The sequence below is a fragment of the Ascaphus truei genome, chromosome 6, assembly GCF_040206685.1.
Source record: "Ascaphus truei isolate aAscTru1 chromosome 6, aAscTru1.hap1, whole genome shotgun sequence".
Classification (NCBI taxonomy): Eukaryota; Metazoa; Chordata; class Amphibia; order Anura; family Ascaphidae; genus Ascaphus; species Ascaphus truei.
Window position 1 is genome coordinate 115,459,554 of NC_134488.1, and position 20,669 is coordinate 115,480,222.

Below are 20,669 nucleotides of genomic sequence, written 5' to 3' on the forward strand. Positions count from 1 at the left end.
AGTCACACGTCTCATTATCTCCCAGCATACACTGCTTCCACTGCAGCCAGGGATTCTGGGAAATTGCATGTAATTGATCACACTGTCTTCATCTCCATTTTAACATGGACCCCTATAAACTTATGCCTGCTGCATTACACAGCTTTTTAGCACAGTCTGGGTTATAGAAGTGCAGAGCCAGCAACCCTGCGCACAGACAGCTATTTTGACCTTTGGGTCTCATCAGTGTGAGGTTGGTTATACAGACTTTGCAATATGAAGCTGGAATAGGTTTTAAAAAAAAACTACAAACATGACCGCTTCGGTCACCAACAGAAAGCCACAACACCATCTCCTGAGCACAGAGAAACTCTGAGACACCCGTGGTACAGGATTGCTACTTTACAAGCTTGCTATAGGGATTCAACAATAAGACATTACCTTATCACTGGGACGTGGTTACTGGAGATCTGAGCGCCCCGGTTTATATGCTCGTACGGGCAGGGCTGTCAGTACCTCTTAGACCGGTCCGCATTCATGTGTTGTTATTTTGCATGTCATTCTAGTTAATGTAACTGCTGTTCCCCCTCTGTACCGCACTGTTGGTGCTTTTGTAAATAAACGATAACAATGATGGGAGTTACAACGTTTCCTGGTCTTCTTCGGCAGGAGATGTCTGGGAGAAGGATGGTGTCCTCTGTCCAGATCACACTGGCTCCTCCCTGGCGAGCTGAGACAGCGAGGAAGATCCAGCAGGCTGACACGCTGCACGTCCACCAAGCACAACATGCGGAGCCAGTGCCGAGGCGGACAAAATCTCCACCCTCTACACCACCCGACCTACTGCCCCCAGCTGATGGGTACTGGTCAGAGCACGGCGACTTTTCAAATGGAGGTAAAAACATGTCCACACAACATACGGTGCACAGACTTTTCTTACTGACTGTGACCACAATTATTACTCTCTGCGCTGCTTGCCAGTACAGGCAGTCCCCGGTTATCCAACGGAATCCGTTCTGGAAGTAGCGTTGGATAGTGAAACCGTTGTAAAGTGAGTCCCATGTTAATCAGTGGCGGTGAGCGTTGGATAACGCATACCGGGTTTGGATAACACATTCCGGCGTCGAAAAATGTCCCTTAGGGTTGCGTCGGTAAGCGTTGGTTATGCCATTCGGTGTAAAGTGAAACGTTGGATAACGAGGACTACCTGTATCGGGCATCTTTCATTCTGCTCTTCTCCAAAGCCCGTATTCCGTATGGTGTGAAGCTGTTCTTTCCTCTGAGGCCGAGGCCATGCTAGGCGTGTGGCGTCACACGCGCCTGCCACAGAGGCGAGTTGAGGCCTAGGGGGAGATGGGCAGGTGTGGCCGTGACATCACGGAGCTGGTTCGCCCTCATTGGCTGAACCGCTAACGTGACCCGGCTCGTTGCGCGACAAAATAAAATATTTTGTCGCGCGAAAAATCAGCCGCGCCGTCGCTCTCGCGCACGCTTGCTCTATGGCCGTTCTCATTGAGGTCGCGGTTAAGCATGGACGCGGCTTTAAGGGAAACTGCAAGCTCCATGTAAATAAGGCTTAGTGTCTTTATATGAGATGCTTGTCTTTCAGCATCCAGATATTCCTCAGTCTGCTCCTACACCGCTATTTCTCACACTGGTTTTCTCATCATAAGGATGACTGCGGACCAGGTGGCCCAAACGCCATTAACCGCATTGAACGTAGCGATAAGAGTAATGCTCTGTCCACAAAGGCCACGAGCATAATGTTAAGCTATGTTTTTCGCCTGTGTTCACTATAACGGGCGCTAGTTATGACATGCGAATGAAGCGTTATCCTAGCATCGCCTGTCCACTAAAGTACATTGAGGTTAACGTGGGGATGTAACGTCACGTTGGTTAAGTTTTGCAGGGTTTAGCACCAAATTGCGTGATTTGTAATTCGCGGCGCCATGTGTTTGCATAAAGTCTGTATCAGAGTAACACCAAGACTGACACAACGTTGCGTTATTGAAAGATAACGCAACGTAACGCTATAATAACAACGATGTTCTGTCTATTCCCGTGAGTTGTAGTTTGAACGTTGTCTCAATGTAATTGGGTTTCAGGATACCACAGTCACTCAGGGAACATAACATCCAATCTTGTTTTACTTCTGTCCCGTTCTGCTGAATTAAATCAGCAATACTACACCCCCACCCCACCACCTCCTTCATTTTCTTATCTACTATATATTTTTGAAAGCACTGTATGTCTGCGTCCCAAGGGCCAATCGCATAGCACCTTTGGCCTGTCACTCCGGCTCAGGCCATGCCCGCCCCCACACACCTCTCATTGGCCTGAGGCGGAGTGACGACACACACACACACACACACACACGCCGCCCTGCACCGGCTCCGGACGGGAAGCGCGGCCCTCCTACCCCAGCCGCTCCCTTACCTCCCCGGCGCTACCTCCCCCTAAGGTAAGTCACAGCGCGTCCCGCCTCAGCTTATGGCGCGAGTAACTCTCCGCGCAGCCTCGCGCCTCAGGCCCACACAGGGCGCTTCCTGCACGAGCCTCACTCAGCCGGACGGCAGATCGGGGGACCAAGCGGGCGCCACGGGGGGGGGGGGGGTGCGAGCCGCGAGTCACAGGAAACGAGGGGGGGGGCGAGTCACAGGGAACGGGGGGCGAGCCGCGAGTCACAGGGAACGGGGGGGGCGAGTCACAGGGAACGGGGGGGCGAGCCGCGAGTCACAGGGAACGGGGGGGAGTCACGGGGAGGGGGGGCCGAGTCACGGGGGGGGGGGCACCAGCCGAACCAGCAGGGGGACGGACGCACGGAGGGGGGGGGGACATGCACATACATAAATTATGACAATACATATGCCCACTGCTCTCCACCCCCCCCCACTCCCCTTTCCCCCCCCACTCCCCTTTCCCCCCCCCCACTCCCCTTTCCCCCCCCCCCCACTCCCCTTTCCCCCCCCCACTCCCCTTCCCCCCCCACTCCCCTTTCCCCCCACTCCCCTTTCCCCCCACTCCCCTTTCCTCCCCCACTCTCCTTTCCCCCCCTCCCCTTTCCCCCCCCTCCCCTTTCCCCCCCCGCTCCCCTTTCCCCCCCCGCTCCCCTTTCCCCCCCGCTTCCCTTTCCCCCCCCGCTCCCCTTTCCCTCCCCCCCGCTCCCCTTTCCCTCCCCCCCGCTCCCCTTTCCCTCCCCCCTCCCCTTTCCCTCCCCCCCCCTCCCCCCCTCCCCTTTCCCTCCCCCCCCCTCCCCTTCCCCCCTCCCCTTTCCCCCTCCCCTTTCCCTCCCCCCTCCTCCCCTTTCCCTCCCCCCTCCTCCCCTTTCCCTCCCCCCTCCTCCCCTTTCCCTCCCCCTCCTCCCCTTTCCCTCCCCCCTCCTCCCCTTTCCCTCCCCCCTCCTCCCCTTTCCCTCCCCCCTCCTCCCCTTTCCCTCCCCCCTCCTCCCCTCCCACACCCTTCCCCTCTCCCACACCCTTCCCCTCTCCCACACCCTACCCCCTTCCCCCCCTCCAACCCCCTTCCCCCCCTCCCACACCCTTCCCCCCCTTCCCACCACCCTTCGCCTTCCTGCCCGCCTTCCTGCCTCCCCGCCTCTGCTTTCGCGCCCACCCGCCTCTGCCTTTCACCCGCCCTTACTCCGCCCGCCTCTGCCTTTCACCCACTGCCTCACAGCCGCTGCATGCACTCAACAGACACCCGCCACACTCGACACATACCTGCCGCCACACACACCTGCTGCCTCCCGCCCCTACGCACCGACATCACTGACCCACCGCCTACCACCCTAGCAGGACCCCCACTCACAGAGAGCACTCTCAACCCACGCGCCACCTGCCGCCTCACACCCTAGCAGGCCCCCGACTCACAGACAGCACTCACAACCCACGCGCCACCTGCCGCCTCACAACCTAGCAGGACCCCCACTCACAGACAGCACTCACAACCCACGCGCCACCTGCCGCCTCACACCCTAGCAGGACCCCCACTCACAGACAGCACTCACAACCCACGCGCCACCTGCCGCCTCACACCCTAGCAGGACACACGCCTCACATTTTTACATCTGTTATGTCACCAAAATATACATTGTACTGTGGTGTGTTTACAATAAACCATTTTTAAACAACATCGTATTACATTTTATTCCATCTTTCTTTTCAACATTATTATCCAACCTTTACAACAAATACTCACCTATTGTTCCACGATTTATAAATAATACTACCTATTACGCATTTACATCCCGGGCAACGCCGGGTCTCTCAGCTAGTTTTAATATATAAAGCATGTGACAATGAATAATTCTACCTTCTTACCTAAACTGGTAATCGTTTGGTGCTCCTGTTATAAATCTGTCAAAATTGAGATTGTGTGCCTAACATAATGGTTGCCTTTCAGTTTCAATCAATCCTTCAGTCAGAGTAATTCAGCAGCTACAATGTATCCTTATATTACAGGTAACATTATCTATTGTTACAGTTTACAGCTCAAACTGCTGGGGATATTAGCAACAAATGATCACTAACATGAAAGTGGTACAAAGATCTTGCACTGTTGGGGAGGTGGCTAATGCCTGCTACAGACATCAAAAGATGCCCGTATATATATTAAAACTTATAAAAAATGGCATTGAGCTGAATCTAAAAAAACAACACAGTCAGTATTATTTAATACGACAGACCTGATTGATTTACAAAAGAAAACATAAGATGTCACGTTTTGCTGCTTTAATGGAACTTTGTGGCTGTAGTTCAGTGATCACAGGGAAGCTGTCTGAGAGTATCTGCAATTACTATGTCTGATTGATAAACCTCAGTGTATTCCTCATTGCAGTGCAGGGATGGGACAGAAGTCAGTGACACGAATTAGAAGCAGCGAAAAAACAAAGTGACTCATGCTGATTGCTAATTAAAAGCTCTTTGCCATTTAAGAGCTCAACCATTTCAACCCATCCATTGCTATAGAGAATCAGTGAATTGGCTCTTTGGCTGTGGATTAGAGCGAACTGATCCACAGCAACGGCCTGTTATCAGACAAGCAGGGTCAGATTTCCCGTTGGGCCTGGGCCTAAGGCGGCAAAATTTGGGGGCGGCAAGAATGTCCGCCCCCACTTGCATGGAGATTCTGGCCTACCGGACCTAATGGGAAGGGACTTATTTACCGGTGCCGGCCGCCTCCGTTCTGCCGCCCTGCTTCTCCTTAAAAATCGAGCATCAAATCACGCGTGGACGTCACAACAGCGTCTCGTTACCATGGCAACCGTGACGCCGTGCCGTGAAATGATGTCATGACAACGCATTACCACGACGCTGGATTCTGAAGGAGAAGCAGGGCGGCAGGCACAGGAAAGTGCCTAAGGGCGCTTGTAAATCCGCCGCTGCAGACAAGCAAGCTCTCATGCTGCACTCAGTGTGCAATATATGTACCATGCATTGCTCCCAAACGGGCAGCACAGGCATCCTTTGCCTCTGCATGACTTTGTGTCAATGTACCGAGGTGCCTTGTTTCAGTTTTGTTCTGCTTATGCCAGTAAGTGATTTAAGGAGTAGTTATGGAAGGGGTTGAAATGGAGGGAGTCATTGCAATTGTATAATGAGATGTATCAACATGTGTGCCTTTTCTCCTCTATTAAATCTGCCACGTTTAGGTGACGCTAAGAGATCAGTAAGGAATAAGGCTGAGCTCAGACAGCAGGTGATGCGATGTGCGTGCGCACGTCCGTCGCAAATTTGGGTGGTGCGGTGGGAGTTTTCAAACGGAAAACTCCACCGGCAGCAAAGTGCAGCGTTGTCGCTGCGGCATTTTGCCAGCACAACCCAAATTGAAATTTGGGGCTACAGTCGCGTGACGCGAGCTGGTTCAGCCAATAAAGGCGAACCAGCTCTGTGACGCGCTCGTTAAACGCCCCTGCCACACCCCCAAAACGCCGCGATCTGCCTCCTGCAGTTTGATCACAGATGGCTGTGCTGCAGGAGCGAGCGGAGGGGGCGCGAACGCTAGCAAGCTGCCGTAGCGCACTGTCTGAGCGAGCCTTAAAATGACAGTTTTCACACGTAAAAAATAAACTGAAATTCTATCCCATTCACCCCATTGTCATATGGTTAAGATGCAGCCAAGGATTCTGGGTAGTGGTATGTACGTATAGCTTTATTTATATAGCGCATACTGTGTACTCAGCGCTTTACAAAGACAATACAGCACAAGGGCATCATAATAATACAATAAGCGCAGCAAAGTCAGACAATAAGAAAGGAAGGGAAATTCCTGCCCTGGAGAGCTTACAATCTAAGTGGTATGTTGGGAGACTTAAAGAGACAGCAGGGGAGGGAATAAGTGCATGCAAAAGAGCATACTGGGTTTGTCACTTTTGCTTCCTAACCGTTTTCACGTGGCCTCCCTAGAGCTTTTGACTGCTGCAGTTTATCCTGGAAGTGCAAACCTTGTAACCTGAACCTTAGGATAGATTTTACTGCCCTTATCTCTTTCCTTAATCTGTGTGGTTACCCAGATTGTTCATAGACAGGGAAGAGGCACCCATACATTGTATTGTATTGTATGTCTTTATTTATATAGCGCCATTAATGTACATAGCGCTTCACAGTAGTAATACAGTAATATATCTTCTTATCTTATTATTGGGCAGCGTCGGATTTCGAAATCAGCTGCCCCATGGCACTTGCATATGCCGGCCGCCTCCTGTCTGCCGCCCTCCTCCTCCTCCTTCCGATTCGCAGCGTCAAATGATGCCGCAGACGTTACCAAAGTGACGTCGCGCGGAGCCTCGTTGCCATGGTAGCGCGACGGCATGATGTCATTTGACGAGGCAATGTCACGTTGCCGTGGCAACGAGATGCCGTCTGACGCCACATTGGTAACGTCCCCGGCGTCATTTGATGCTGCGAATCGAAAGGAGGAGGAGGAGGGTGGCAGAAATGAGACGGCAAGGAGGTGCCCGGCATATGTAAGTGACTTCCCATCAGGCCCGAGAGCGCGGCAAATGTATATGGGGGCGGACATTTTTGCCGACCCAGGCCCAGGCCTATTGAGAAATCTGCCCCGGTTATTGGGGGTAGAGTTTATAAAATTGACAACCATCTCTTATTCAGAATACCCATTGTTGATTAAAGTAAAGGACAAGACACCTAGTCGCCTTATTTTACCCTAGAAATAAATACAGAACGGTCAGATAGATTTGGTCCTACATGGGACTTACTACAGAAAGACCTGGCACTTCACAAAAAGTCACGTCAATGCAACAACAATGCAGTGCGTCCAGCACCAAGCGACGGCGAGAGCCTCTCAACATCTGGCAAAACCACGAATGCTAAAAACTAGAAAGGAGCCGGGACGCCGGAAAAACGTTCATCAAAAATAGAAAATGACCATAAGCCCAACGTTTCGGCTATAGATTTAGACCTTCCTCAGAGCCAACCAATAGCTTGTGTTTCTTTCATGGTGCCAATCCGTAGCAGCTATATTGGTTCATGAGAAGTGTCCATTTTTTGCAGGATATGATACTTTTCCATGAGCCTGTCTGGGAATTATTCATAAATATGGTTGTGGATGCGATTTGGAGTTCGCTGGGGTGTCAAAGGAAGGGGTTTTTAACCCTGCCATCCCACTTGTAAAACCCCACAAAGTCTGAAGATGTCCCTTTTTAACCTGTTCACTGCCAGTGGGGGCCCTGTAACCCTTTGCTTAACACTGCCAGAGAACCGGGGCAAAACATATGGCAACCAGCATGGTAAGAGTTAACATGGAGGGTTTGGATGAAGACATGACACAGGAGATAATCCTGCCCACCCCTGTAAGGAGATGTGAAACACACTCATTGTGCCCTAATTCCCATTGTGTCTGTGCGGAGACGCTGCATTCCTGTGTGTGCTGTGACAGCTATTTAGCAGGCTACGGAATCAACCACCAAACTATTGTGCTCTGTGGGATTTGCACAGGAATTCCCCCCTCCCACCGCTGCTGTGGATGACAGAGGAATCTTTGCTCTCCAGTAACAAGGGGAGGTGCTATGGGAGACACTTTGGAGCCCAGGTCAGAGGTAGTTAGAGAGGGGGAGGGGGAGGGGAGGGGGAGGGGAGGAGGATGGGGAGGAGGGGAGGGGGATGGGGAGGAGGGGAGGGGGATGGGGAGGGGGGGAGCCATGGTTCTCAGACCCCACCTGGATTGTTATTTTTTTCTCTGTGCGTTCAGCTGTATCTGATTTGTTTTTTTTTTTTAGTTGGCGCGCTCGCGTGTGCTAATGCTCGTGCACGTGCATCACACTTTTTTGTGTGTACAGGTCTGTGCTGTGCTGTGAGCGACAGGTGGCCAACAATTCCGGCACTTCCCCTTCAGTACTGCAGTGTTCTATTTGGTCCATTAGTCTCTGTATGCTGTAATACCTTTTATTATACCAACATAACAATTATTGCCATGCGAAGAAGGGATCTCTGGGGTTTGTTATGCACAACATGACATAGGAATCATTTCCGTGTTGGCTTTATATAGTGTATCACAGCATATATTCAGTGGGACTATTTCATTAATGTTTCGTTTAAAATTATGAAGCATGTTCTCTTACAATACTTGAGTTTTATCTGCATCTTTCTGCTCGGGATATGTTTTTTCTAGGTCCACGACCAACCTTCTATGAAGCAGACGTCACCCATCACAGCGACAACCGCGCTGTGATTGGCTTGTCAGCGTCACGTGGCGCGGCAGCAGCCCGAAAGTGCAAATTTTCATGTATTTGCTGTGATCCGCCACGCCACCGCTCACGACCGTGTGCGCGCGCATCTCGTCTGTCAACGTCGGCCTCCCACAGCCAATTGTAATTGACGCGCGTGCGCACAGTAGCGCACGCACACACGCACTATCATGCCTTAGAGGCAGTCCATGTCGGAGACAGTCAATTCTTCTGTATTTAGTACAAATTTCAAATGACCTGAAAATTGTAGAGAACCCTTTAGGGATGCCTGGGAAACCCCTGTTGATAAACAGACCTTGGGGAAGATACAACGCAAGTAAATGTCAGTTTGGATGCACTGCACTTTATATTAATTGTGTAAGAATGTTGTTTTGGACACAGATTGTTCGTCAGGGAAGTTTACACCATCGCATAGGTGAAGAAGTGATGTGCGCTGACACAGAATTGGATACATCCCATTATAATGTGCGTCCTGCAACTACTCCTCCCTATCTCTTGGTGACAATCCCGGACGCACACAGAGCATAATTGGAAGTTAAATACTTTGTCCTGAAAATAGAACATTAGTATAACCTAACGTGTTAATGAGAGAGGGACACAGCACATACATGACGAGCAAATGTAATTGTATTTATAATCTCTGCCCCTGATTGAGCAGGAAAGGTAATGTCACGGAGATGACTGAATTTGTTTTTAATCCACATGTTAACTCCTTGTGACCTGCGGAAAATAGTCTAGCACAAGTGTTTTTCAACAGCGGTTCCTAGGAGCCCTTGGGTTCCCCGGGAATCTGTAAAGGGGTCCCAGGAATTTTAAGGTCATTGGAAAAGTGTATCAAATACAGAAGAATTTACAATGCATCTTATCTCAGACGCGCTATTAGAGAGGGTTGGGGTTCCTTACAATGCATCTGATCTCAGACGCGCTATTAGAGAGGGTTGGGGTTCCTTACAATACATCTGATCACAGACGCGCTATTAGAGAGGGTTGGGGTTCCTTACAATACATCTGATCACAGACGCGCTATTAGAGAGGGTTGGGGTTTCTTACAATGCATCTGATCTCAGACGCGCTTTTAGAAATGTATTTATTTATAAAATGTTTTAACAGGAAGTAAGACTGAGAGGTACCTCCTGGTTTTCAAGTATGTCCTGGGATAAGAGATGGTTGGGGGTTCCTCAGAATTTCACATTGGGTTCCTTAACCAAAAAAAGGTTGGAAACCACTTCTCTAGCAGCTCTATGCAGCAAAGACGTCTGCCTGCACATTTCTGTGTTCAGCATTGTATGGAAATAATATAATATCATTTGTATTAGGTGGCGTTTTAATAGCATGTTCTTGTATAGCGCAGCTAGTTTTACATAGCGGTTTTCAGAGACATTTTGCAGGCACAGGTCCCTGCCCCGTGGAGCTGTCAATCTATTTTTTGGTGCCCGAGGCACAGGGAGATAAAGTAACTTGCCCAAGGTCACAAGGAGCCGACACCAGGAATTGAACCAGGTTCCCCTGCTTCAAACTCAGTCAGTGTCTTTACTCCCTGAGCCACTCTTTCTAGATTAGAAAAGCTGTGTACAGGACTGATTTCCATTTCAAACAATTCCAGTAGGTGTTGCTATGTGGGATACACAAAGATAGCACAATAAGTTCCCCTCTCCACATTCTCCTCTGTCTTTATGTTCTGTACGGTCATTGTTCGAGATAAGCGCTTCTGATACCGCACTGCCCGGGCACACAGAGCATTCCATGAATTCCTGCTCCAGATATCTTACCAGGTAATTGCTGGTACAGATACAATGACAATCAATGGGAATCAAACCATGAATTCTAAGGCCTTGCCCCCGCTGCATGCTGCAGTGTCCGCTGTGGCGGACGCTGCGCTCACCAGAGCCCTCCCCGCAACGGCGCCGGGCCCGCTGCGAGGGGGGGCCGCAGCGCTCGCGCGAGAGCTACTCCTGCTCTCAATAGAATTGAGAGCAGGAACTCGCGTCGAGCGGCTAGGCACGCCCCCCGGCGGTTCAGCCAATGAGGGCGAACCTGCCGGGTGACGTCATGGCCGCGCCCCCGTCACTCCTCCGGCACGCCCCCCCCGGTCTCTGCTCCTGCAGTGAGCTGCAGACCGGGGAATCGCCGGAACGCGCAGCCGAAAGCGCGGGCGCGCATTAGAGCACCGTGACCGGGGCCTTAGCCTAAGGGCTGTTATATAATGTGCCTGCCTGTTCGAGGCGCATGCTTTTTGTGTGTATGCTCTGAGTTGTGAAGGTACTGTGTGTGTGTGTGTGTGTGTGTGTGTGTGTGTGTGTGTGTGTGTGTGTGTGTGTGTGTGTGTGTGTGTGTGTGTGTGTGTGTGTGTGTGTGTGTGTGTGTGTGTGTGTGTGTGTGTGTGTGTGTGATTTATTATTTATTAAAAAAAAAACATTGGTAAAAATAAAATATTTATTACATTTGTACAGACACACAAATACATGCACACACACACACACACACACACATACATATACATACATTCAGCGCCGGTAGCGGCGCGAAAAGATGATTTTCCTTCTCTTCCCCGTTGTCTGTCGGTTCCCCTCTCCCTGCCGCGCGCGCAGCCTTTGTATAGAAGGGCTGACTAACCTCAGCCATCTATAACTGCCGTGCGCGCGCACGGTGTAGCGCACACGGCGTAGCACGCCCTGGCAGTATAGAACCAGCCTAAGACTTTTTTTGTTTTTGTTTTACAAAGTTTGATAATGACCGCCATTTTTAAAAGGCCCTAAAAACATTACTTTGCAGCATTAATTTTTGCAATATTGAAAACAGCTGCAGCAATTTAGAAAGTAAATTAAGTGATCAGGATGAAGAATCCAAAGAAAATCCATTTGAAAAGAAAATGATCTATCTATATAATATAGATTTATTTATTATTATTTTTAAGGACGCGATCAGCTACTTTCTGTCGCCCTTTTACTGTATGTTTCCTAATTCAAGATCTGCTTTGAAATGTAGGCCTGAGAGCCTAACTCTCAGGGAAATGCTATAACACATGGTATGGTGTCAGGGGCTTGTAACGAATGGGGGGAAATGCTACAGCAATTACAGAGATGCAGTGATCAGGTCCGAGTTCTAGAACATTTCAGGGACCTTTTACAGCAGCTGGGTTTTTTCTTTTAAACTAGTTCCCAAAAATATTATCAATAGTTATGAAAAATGCAGAACTGTCAAGATGTCACAATGTAGTATGCGGGGAACATTAGAAAAAAGTAAATGCATGTGTTTTTGGTCTGGTTGTACTAGAACTTAGTTGTCAGAAGTACTGCTAGTTTGCTGTGTAATGCATTGCTGGGAGCAAGCACTGATCTTACCCCCCTACTCATTCCGAGTCATCTCTGTGATAGAGGTGCCAGACTTTCTCAATACCATACTATATTACAGGGTGCTCAATCCTTTCCCCCCCCCCCCCCAACAAATCAGGTTTTCAGGATATTCCAGCTTCAGCAGATGGGGCTCAATCAGAGGCTCAGTCAAAGACTATTTGACTGAGCCTCTTATTGAGCCACCTGTGCTGAAGCAGGGACTGATTGAGCCACCTGTGCTGAAGCAGGGACTGATTGAGCCACCTGTGCTGAAGCAGGGATATCCTGAAAACCTGACCTGTTTGGTGGGGCTTGAGGACTGGGGTTGAGCACCCCCTGCTCTCTTATATCGACGCTGCCAACAGACGAGCAAATGGTGATACAAAACTAGGACTGGATCATTATCTCGTCACACAGGGAACCACAAGTGCGTTGGTTAATCATGAGTTTGCTATGTGTCCCACCTTCTTCTCATTCCTTCAGATATGCCGTCCTTCCCTCACTCCTTCTTGGATGAGATTCCCACCGTGGAGAGTTTTCTTAGCCGGGATCTCACGCCTCCACCCCCTCCGCCTCCATCTTTGATCGGGGCCCCTAAGCTCATCCTCCCAGACCCCTCGCCTTCTCATCTGACGGACACACTCAGTTTAGAGTTGCAGAAGTTGGATTTGGCCTACCCCCCTGCTCTTCAGGTAAATGCTCCAGCCAATGTTTCTGGGTGTAGTTATTGGTTTTTCCCAACTTCTTATCCTCCTACCAATGAGTCTTTGTTCCATTTGCTGTTCTTGACATACTGAGCCTTTAATAGCAGAGGGGAGGGGGGGGGGGGATGACCATTGTGGATTGTCATCAACACCACAAATAGAAAAATATATATCATTAACTCCTTTCATTTAAAGATTAAAAAAAAAAAGACAGTATGCTTAAGGACAACGCTGCATCATACGAAATATATGAGTATATCCATGCTGGCAATTCGTAGGACTACAAGGAAATGTACCTGAAAACTACATTCTCAAGAATATACTAAATATGGTGTTAATTCAGTTCAAAATAATATCCGTTTCCATTATGTACAATGTGGCATTACAACGTGCCACTACTTAATGAAACTACCCCTGGTAGGTAAGGGGGAAATACATCCTTGGTATCTACAGTATAAAAAATGTTCACTTATGCATAAAGTCTACATACCCTACTATAATATTCTGGACATACTTGAACACAAGAGGTAATTTTCAATGTATTTTTTTTCTGGTAACATTTTTTTATATAAATAAACTAAAACATATTGGCAAAGACAGACGGAATTAGTGACATAATGCTGTCTAATTATCCCATCAGTGGCTGTTGGTTAAGCAGTGGCTATTAGTGTGTATATGTACAAATCAACGGTGAATACTTCAGTCACCTACGATTTGCAGACCACCGTGGTTTTTTTTTCACAAGTCCAGAAGACCCCCCCCAGCAACAAATCAGAAGATAGACCTCCACATAACTCTTAGCAAGAGCAAAGTGATGTCCAACAAATGTTTCAACTCCTTCAGGGATCAAAAGATATAGAATAGAACCAGAAGTCAAAAACTACATCTGATTTGACTATCGGGTATCAAGTTAAATCAACCGAAGGATGGAGCGCATTTTGGAAGAAGCAGGACAATCTTTCAAGGAAACCTTCCACTGTGCCTTAAGAGAAAAGTGGTTGATCAGTGTACTCTGTCTGTGCTCACACATGGATGTGAATCGTGGACCCTAAATCCGAAGATAATTCAGAACCATCAGATAGCTCAAAGAATTATGGAGAGATGTATGCTGGATGTTACCCGAAGAGACAGGTTCGGAAGGAAACAAAAAGTGTATAACATCAAAAGGGCGAAGAAATTAAAATGTCGATGGTCCCTTGAAGAAGAAACGACCATCGTTGGACAAAAATGGTACTTGACTGGATCCCAAGGGGTGTTACTTTTATGCCTGTAGCACTTATTCCTATGACCTGTTATTTATACTATCTGTTATTTATTTGATTACCCCGTGTATTACCACTGTGAAGCGCTATGTACATTAATGGCGCTATATAAATAAAGACATGCAATACAATACAATTAAAAGACCAACACGACGACCAAACGTAAGATGGGAAAATGAATGTAAGAAATTTGTTGTAGCATCACAGAGTATAGAGGCTTGCAACTGCAGTAACTGAACAGCTACTGGGGAGGTCATTATCCAGCAGTGGATCGACAAGGGCTGAAGTGTGTGTGTGTGTGTGTGTGTGTGTGTGTGTGTGTGTGTGTGTGTGTGTGTGTGTGTGTGTGTGTATTATGGTTTATTCCGTTATCTGCTGCTGTGGTTGAACTGAGACGTGTTAATGCCACAGGGGCCTGAACAGGATCCCTGATACTGACGCCCTTGACCACAGAATTAAAAACGCATATGAACCACACGCTAACGTGTAAATTCTAATTACTTATAATATTAATAGAATATATTGATGCAATTCCTCCCAAATAGTTTTTGAGAGAGACGGCAAAGCCAAATACTCCGAAAACGTTCAGAGCTGGGTTTTTATTATTACCTTTTAGAATTTGTCTTGGTGTTTATACGGTGGGCAGAAAAACTATGATTTCCTATGAAGGAAGGATATAGCCGCAATATTTTTTCTGTCCCTAAAAATCACAAATGAATAACTGATTCTACATCATAGAAACGAAAGTCACTACATTATGTAAAGCATATAGATGTCTATTGAGGTGACCAATGAAAACATTTGAGCATCTATGAGTGCACCTTTAGCCTACATATACTATAAAGTTCCACCTTTCACTGCTTCACTGCTGCTTTGCTGTTTTCTGGCTTTTTATATATACGATACTCTCACATTCACAAGGCTGAAGTTACATTGCAGGGGAACCTTTTCCAAAGCTCCCTTAGATTTGGATTAGTTTAGTTTAATCTCACATTTGGCTATCTCGCATGTTAGTTGATGGTAGTACACATATTTGTCTCTTTATTGATGCTGTACAAATGTGTCCTTGGGACACAGTCCTTAAATGTTGGGGGAGGGGGGTGTGGGGCAGAAGAGGTATAGTTCAAATGCGTATGAAGTGGTATCAAATTAAGTAATTTCCATTTATTTTGCTCCATATTATGACCAACAACTGTGATTTCAGCTGCACGTCCTCTTTCATCCGTCATTGTAAATGATCATATCCCAAGTGTGTAATTGTACCCTGAAAAACTATCACACCTGAAGAAGAACCTTGTGTGGTTTGAAGTCTTGTACCTAAAGAATAAAGGAAGACAGCCTACAAAGGGTTAATGCCAGAAACATTAAGAAGAGTGTCGGCGCTCTAATATATTTCCCACTGTATTAATGAGAGTACTGAAGTTTTTAAGGTTAGAAATCTTGTACACTGTTGGTCCAATAAATGAGATCACACCACCTAATCTTTCTCTTCATTAGTTTAAATAGATACACACGAGACTTCTCAGTAGATGAAAGCCACACAATTTCACCTGGGGCAGGTTTACCAGAGTCAGTGTTATATTAGGGGAAGAGTAAGGGGCTGCTTTAAAAATCTAACCTTAAATACATTGAAAGAAAACATGCTTTTTGTGATTTTTAACACGTTTTTCATTCCCTTCCCTCAATGGGTCACTTGGTCTCTTTTCTTGTGTACAATCTGCAGCAAGACCACCGAAATAATCTTCTGTTTTGCTCATAGAAACCCAACTCTGTAACACCAACTGTGTCTAAGCCAGTGAAAAACATGCCCGCCAACCAACAGAAGAGAGAGGATGCAATGCCAGCCAAACAGAGCCTGAATGGGCACACAGGAAAGCCGGATTCTGCAGGTAAGGGAAGAGCCATGATAAAAGGGACAGAGGTGGTCATAGATGCAACATTTTCTATCCTCTTCCTGACAGGTCCAGGCTTCTCTGGCAGCTAAAAGAATAAACCAAATAAAATATGATAACAGGAGGGGAATCCAGGCACATTATAAGGGTGTTATCATGGTTCATTGGCTTGTTCACCAACCTTCATGACATACCCAATGTCCCACTGACCAATGGTACACACCACATGCCTTTGGTGCTCATAGCAAAAGCTGGACTATCAGTAAGCTGATGAATAGGCAAGAGCAACAGCCTTCCCACAGCACTACATGGTAAACGGGAAAATACAGGTGGTCCGACGGTCCGATGGATAATGCATTCCGCCAAATACATTTTCAGATGTCGGTAACGGATTATCCGCCGCTCACCACCGCAGATCCGCAACCCGACGGTCCGCTATTCGACGGCTGTTTGCGGGACGGATTCCGGCAGGACCACCTGTATATTATTTTTCTAACATTATTAAACGATTACAGTGATTTAATAGAATTTAATTCCATTGAAAGTAGATGCACCTATCTTTTCCAGGCGCGTTTCGCAATGTAACGTTGCTTCAGCAGCGATGAAGCCCCCCCCCCACTGTGGAAAGACCCTGTGGCGAATCTAGCTTTTTGATGTAATCACAATAAAATGTATGTTTTTACCTATACTAAACGTGGAGTAAGTGCTGTATGAAGGCTGTTCCCATTGCATAGTCAGCAGCTTACTGATAGATGCAGCTTTTGCAATGAACACAGAGGGGCAAGTGCTGGTTGTTTGTATATTAGTAAATGGCGGGAGGGGGGAAATGATGATAATAATAATAAAAAGTTATAACCCCTTGAGTGCCAGAGAGGTTTTCTGCCTTGCTGGCCCATCTGGTACTCAACGGGGTTAACGTTGCTTCGTAGATTTTATTTAGCAGGTGCCACGATTTCTCACAGCGCAATGCAAGGGATCCGCTACCTTCTTTTTGTTCTGGTTTAGATATATGTGCCTTTTGTCACAAAGCCATCTTGCCCCACGCTGCTGCCATTGAAGCGATGAAGAAGCAATATCACGCGGACTGCTTCACCTGCAGGAAGTGCCACCGCCTGCTGGCCGGCCAGCTGTACTACCAGATGGATGGGCAGCCTATATGTGATCTTTGTTACAAGGTATGGTGTGTGTGTGCGTGTGCGTGTGTGTGTGTGTGTGTGTGTGCGCGCGCGCGCATTATTTCCTTTTTTTGTTAATGCAGATATTGTAGAGGCTCACACATTGTAAAGCACTTTTGCCCCTAAAAGATAAATACCTCACCACACAAGTTGAGGTCATTTGGGGCAGAATGGCACAGGGTGTATTAAATTCTGGGTGTAAATTAGAAGTAGAGAGGGCACGTTTGTTAGCTTGGCAAATATCTCATCTAGGTCCGATCTTTCTTTCAATATGCATTGAGGCTGCTTCCCAGCGCTGGAGAAGTGTTAAACTCCATTCAAATGAATGGGACTAATCTCTGATACAAGTAAGCCTCTTCATAGTATAATAAAGACCTAAGAGAGTTCATAAGAACATGCATACATTGCTCTGGATTTATGGCTTTGCAAATGTTACATTCATAACATTTATTTAGACAAGAGAGCTTAATTAACCCCTCACCATCCGGGGCTGCCAGACCGGACGAATATTTAGTTGACACGAGTTTTAACCCTTTCACTGGGGTTCATGGAGCCATAGATATATACAGTGTTGTGCACAGTTTTGTGCCTGCACACTCGCACGTATACCAAGGTACCCACAGAACCACACATGCTCATGTAATGCTGACGACGGCTGAAATTGTAAGCGTAAGCCTATATGTGTGCTACGCCCCTGACATCATTGAACTCATTCCAAATTCAGTAGTTTAATGTGGCTGAGGTCACTGCACAAAGCTGTAATTATGTGATTTGGCTGTAGAGCTGCCGGTTTGCACATCGTTTTGCCGATTGTGCAGATTCCTGTAAGCCGCGCTTAAAACAGATACAACATTTTTTTTTTTTTAATAGGTCTCTGGTATTAAAATTACAAAAGACAAAAAAATGCCAACACACCAAAAAAAGCGAGATAATAAAATTGACATCGTCGACGTTTCGGTTCCCCAGGCGAACCCTCATTGGGGTCTAAAGTAAAATGCTGGGTTAGATCGTGTGTGGGCAACTCCAGTCCTCAAGGGCCACCGGCAGGTCAGGTTTACAGAATATCCCTGCTTCAGCACTGGGGGGCTCAATCAGAGGTTCAGTCTTTGAATGAGCCTCTGATTGAAACAATTGTGCTGAAGCAGGGATATTCTGAAAACCTGACCTGTTGGTGGCCCTTGAGGACTGGAGTTGCCCACTGCTGTTTAGATTCACTGGAAATTGATAAATGTTAAAAAAAAAAAAAAAAGTGGTGTTATTGGTGTTGATGCAAATTTTATCTGTCGACCTATTTACTAAGGCCCTGCCGCCAGCGGTAATGCAGCGACGATGAGCAGCTCCTTAACCCAGCCACTGGTCAGCGTTGTCTTTAATGCAGCATATGCCAATGAGGAGTTCAAGCCAACGTTCTGTGGATCGCTTGATGGGGTCATTTTCACCAGCTATGCACCACAATATAGAATACACCGCAATGATAATACCGAGAGGCATAAAGAAACACAACATGAAATCTTATGTTTAAAAAAAAACATTTCTGTAGTATTAGGTAATAGTGACAGGTTGTTTTTTTTTTTTCAATTCAAGTTCTTAATGCCATTTTTAATGCATTTTAAAGCATCCTTTGATTTCTATAGCAGGCTTTAGCCTCCTCCCCAGCATGGCAAGATCTTTGCAACACTTTCCTGTTTGTGATAATGTGTTGCCGATGTTCCCAGCAGTTTGAGCTTTAAACTGTAACAGTAACTAATGTTAACTTAGTAATATAAGGATACATTGTAGCTGCTGAGGTACACTGACTGAAGGATTGGTTGAAACTGAAAGGCGGCCATTATGCTAGGCACACAATCAAGATATTTACAGATTTATAACAGGAGCGATTGCCAGCTTAGGTACAAATGTAGAATTATACTTTGCCACATGCTTTATATATACAAATAATAATACGAAAAAAGTTGGACAGTAGTATTGCTGATTTAAGGCTCAATTATCACCGTCTTCCAGGGGTTAAGTTAAGGCAAGAAATGCCACCAAAGTAATCACTGAAACGAAAATACAATTCCGCACAACAGCTTTTTTCTTAAATAGTAGTCATTTGGGGTGTTTTTTGCACTACTATTGCCCCAGTTTTGCAGTTGGGAAACGTGTATAAAATCTCTTTTCAGAAGTGACATGTTTACTTTTCTGTAATTACCGTTTGTTTGGTATAACAATACAGGCAGTCCTCGTTTTACAACGCTTCGCTATACAACGAATGGCTTATCCAACGCTATGCAATGCATACCTATATACATATTTACAACGCCAAAATGGCTTATCCAACGCTCTTACAACGCTTTGCAACGTTGTGTATGTGTGTAAATATATACACATTCACATAAACAACGTTGCAAAGAGTCGTAAGAGCGTATATATACTGTATAATATTATACTATATAATATATTATTTATTATGTTATATTATATATATAATACAGTATATACACTATATAATTTATGTGTGTGCTGCATATCTTATTGCCTGCATAAAATATTTGGTGTATTTTAGTGTTAAAAATGCCTTCAGGACCGGAACCTTTCATTTAAACAGTGTTCCTATGGGAAAACGTGTTTCGCTTTACAACGTTTCGCTTTACAACGCCATTTTGAGTAACGCATTGTGTTGGATAACTGAGGACTGCCTGTATGCATATAAATAATCATACACAATAGTAACAAAGGAGAGCCAGAGAGCTTTGTAACACGGTGACACCAAAATGTCCTATCAAAGGGTGCAATCCCACATAGTCGGATAGCTTAATTTCTATGGGGTCTCCAAATTGGGCAGTGTTTGTCAATCAAGTGTTTTATTCGCTCTTCTCTCCCCCTGTCCTTATCAGAGAGCCACTAAAGATAAGGGCAGGTCGGGAGCGGGGACGCTGGCTCTACAAGCCTTCCTGATCACACAGTGACGTCACACAAAAGGGAGTAACCAGAGAAAATTAAGTCTGACTTTAAGATATAAATTAAAAATAGTTATAGGTGTCAGATTTGGGTACCAAAAAAATGATCACCCAGCTGAGACCCCCTTAAATATGTCACTGGAATTAGTTCACTTGGTCCTAGGAGGGATTGCCCCTTTTAAATAGTGTCTATTGCCCAGTGCCGTTTTAAAAGCTTAATAAACTGCAATTCAAGTGATCAACCTTTACTGAATAAGGGCTTTACACCATTAGCATATGACTTATCCTTACAATAGATTTTTTTTAAAAAGAAGAACTGTCTACAATTGATCCATTTTATCCGATTGATCCATTAAATGCAAATGACCTGATTGGTTTGTTTTTTTTGTCCTCTTTCAGGACACATTAGAAAAATGTGCCAAGTGTCAGACATTAATCCTACAGCATATTGTGCGTGCCATGGGCAACGGTTACCACCCAGAATGCTTCACGTGTGTGGTGTGTCAACGGAGGATAGCAGATGAGAGCTTTGCTGTGGATGAATATAATGATGTTCACTGTGCAGATGATTACTATAGGTAAGTGCAGAGGGCACCTCATTGAGATCACAGAGCTATGTGGGACAGAGTCTGGCATCTCTTGGGCATTGGAGAGAGGTCTTGCATCTCTTGGGCATTGGAGA

The 20,669-nt window shown here is 46.4% G+C and overlaps 1 protein-coding gene across 4 annotated transcripts in view; it reads left to right on the forward strand.

Annotated features, from left to right (window-relative positions):
- FBLIM1 (filamin binding LIM protein 1) overlaps positions 1 to 20,669 on the forward strand; it is a 33,152-nt gene that overhangs the window by 4,936 nt on the left and 7,547 nt on the right. For 3 of the 4 annotated variants that reach the window (XM_075605921.1, XM_075605923.1, XM_075605922.1), the window contains exons 2-6: positions 649 to 874; positions 12,499 to 12,707; positions 15,741 to 15,870; positions 16,879 to 17,048; positions 20,387 to 20,565. In XM_075605921.1, coding sequence (XP_075462036.1) covers positions 652 to 874; positions 12,499 to 12,707; positions 15,741 to 15,870; positions 16,879 to 17,048; positions 20,387 to 20,565 — 911 coding nt within the window. In that variant the 5' untranslated portion in view covers positions 649 to 651. Of the gene's footprint in view, positions 1 to 648; positions 875 to 7,925; positions 8,029 to 12,498; positions 12,708 to 15,740; positions 15,871 to 16,878; positions 17,049 to 20,386; positions 20,566 to 20,669 lie in introns of those variants that run through there. The other variant, XM_075605925.1, reaches the window with a different exon arrangement.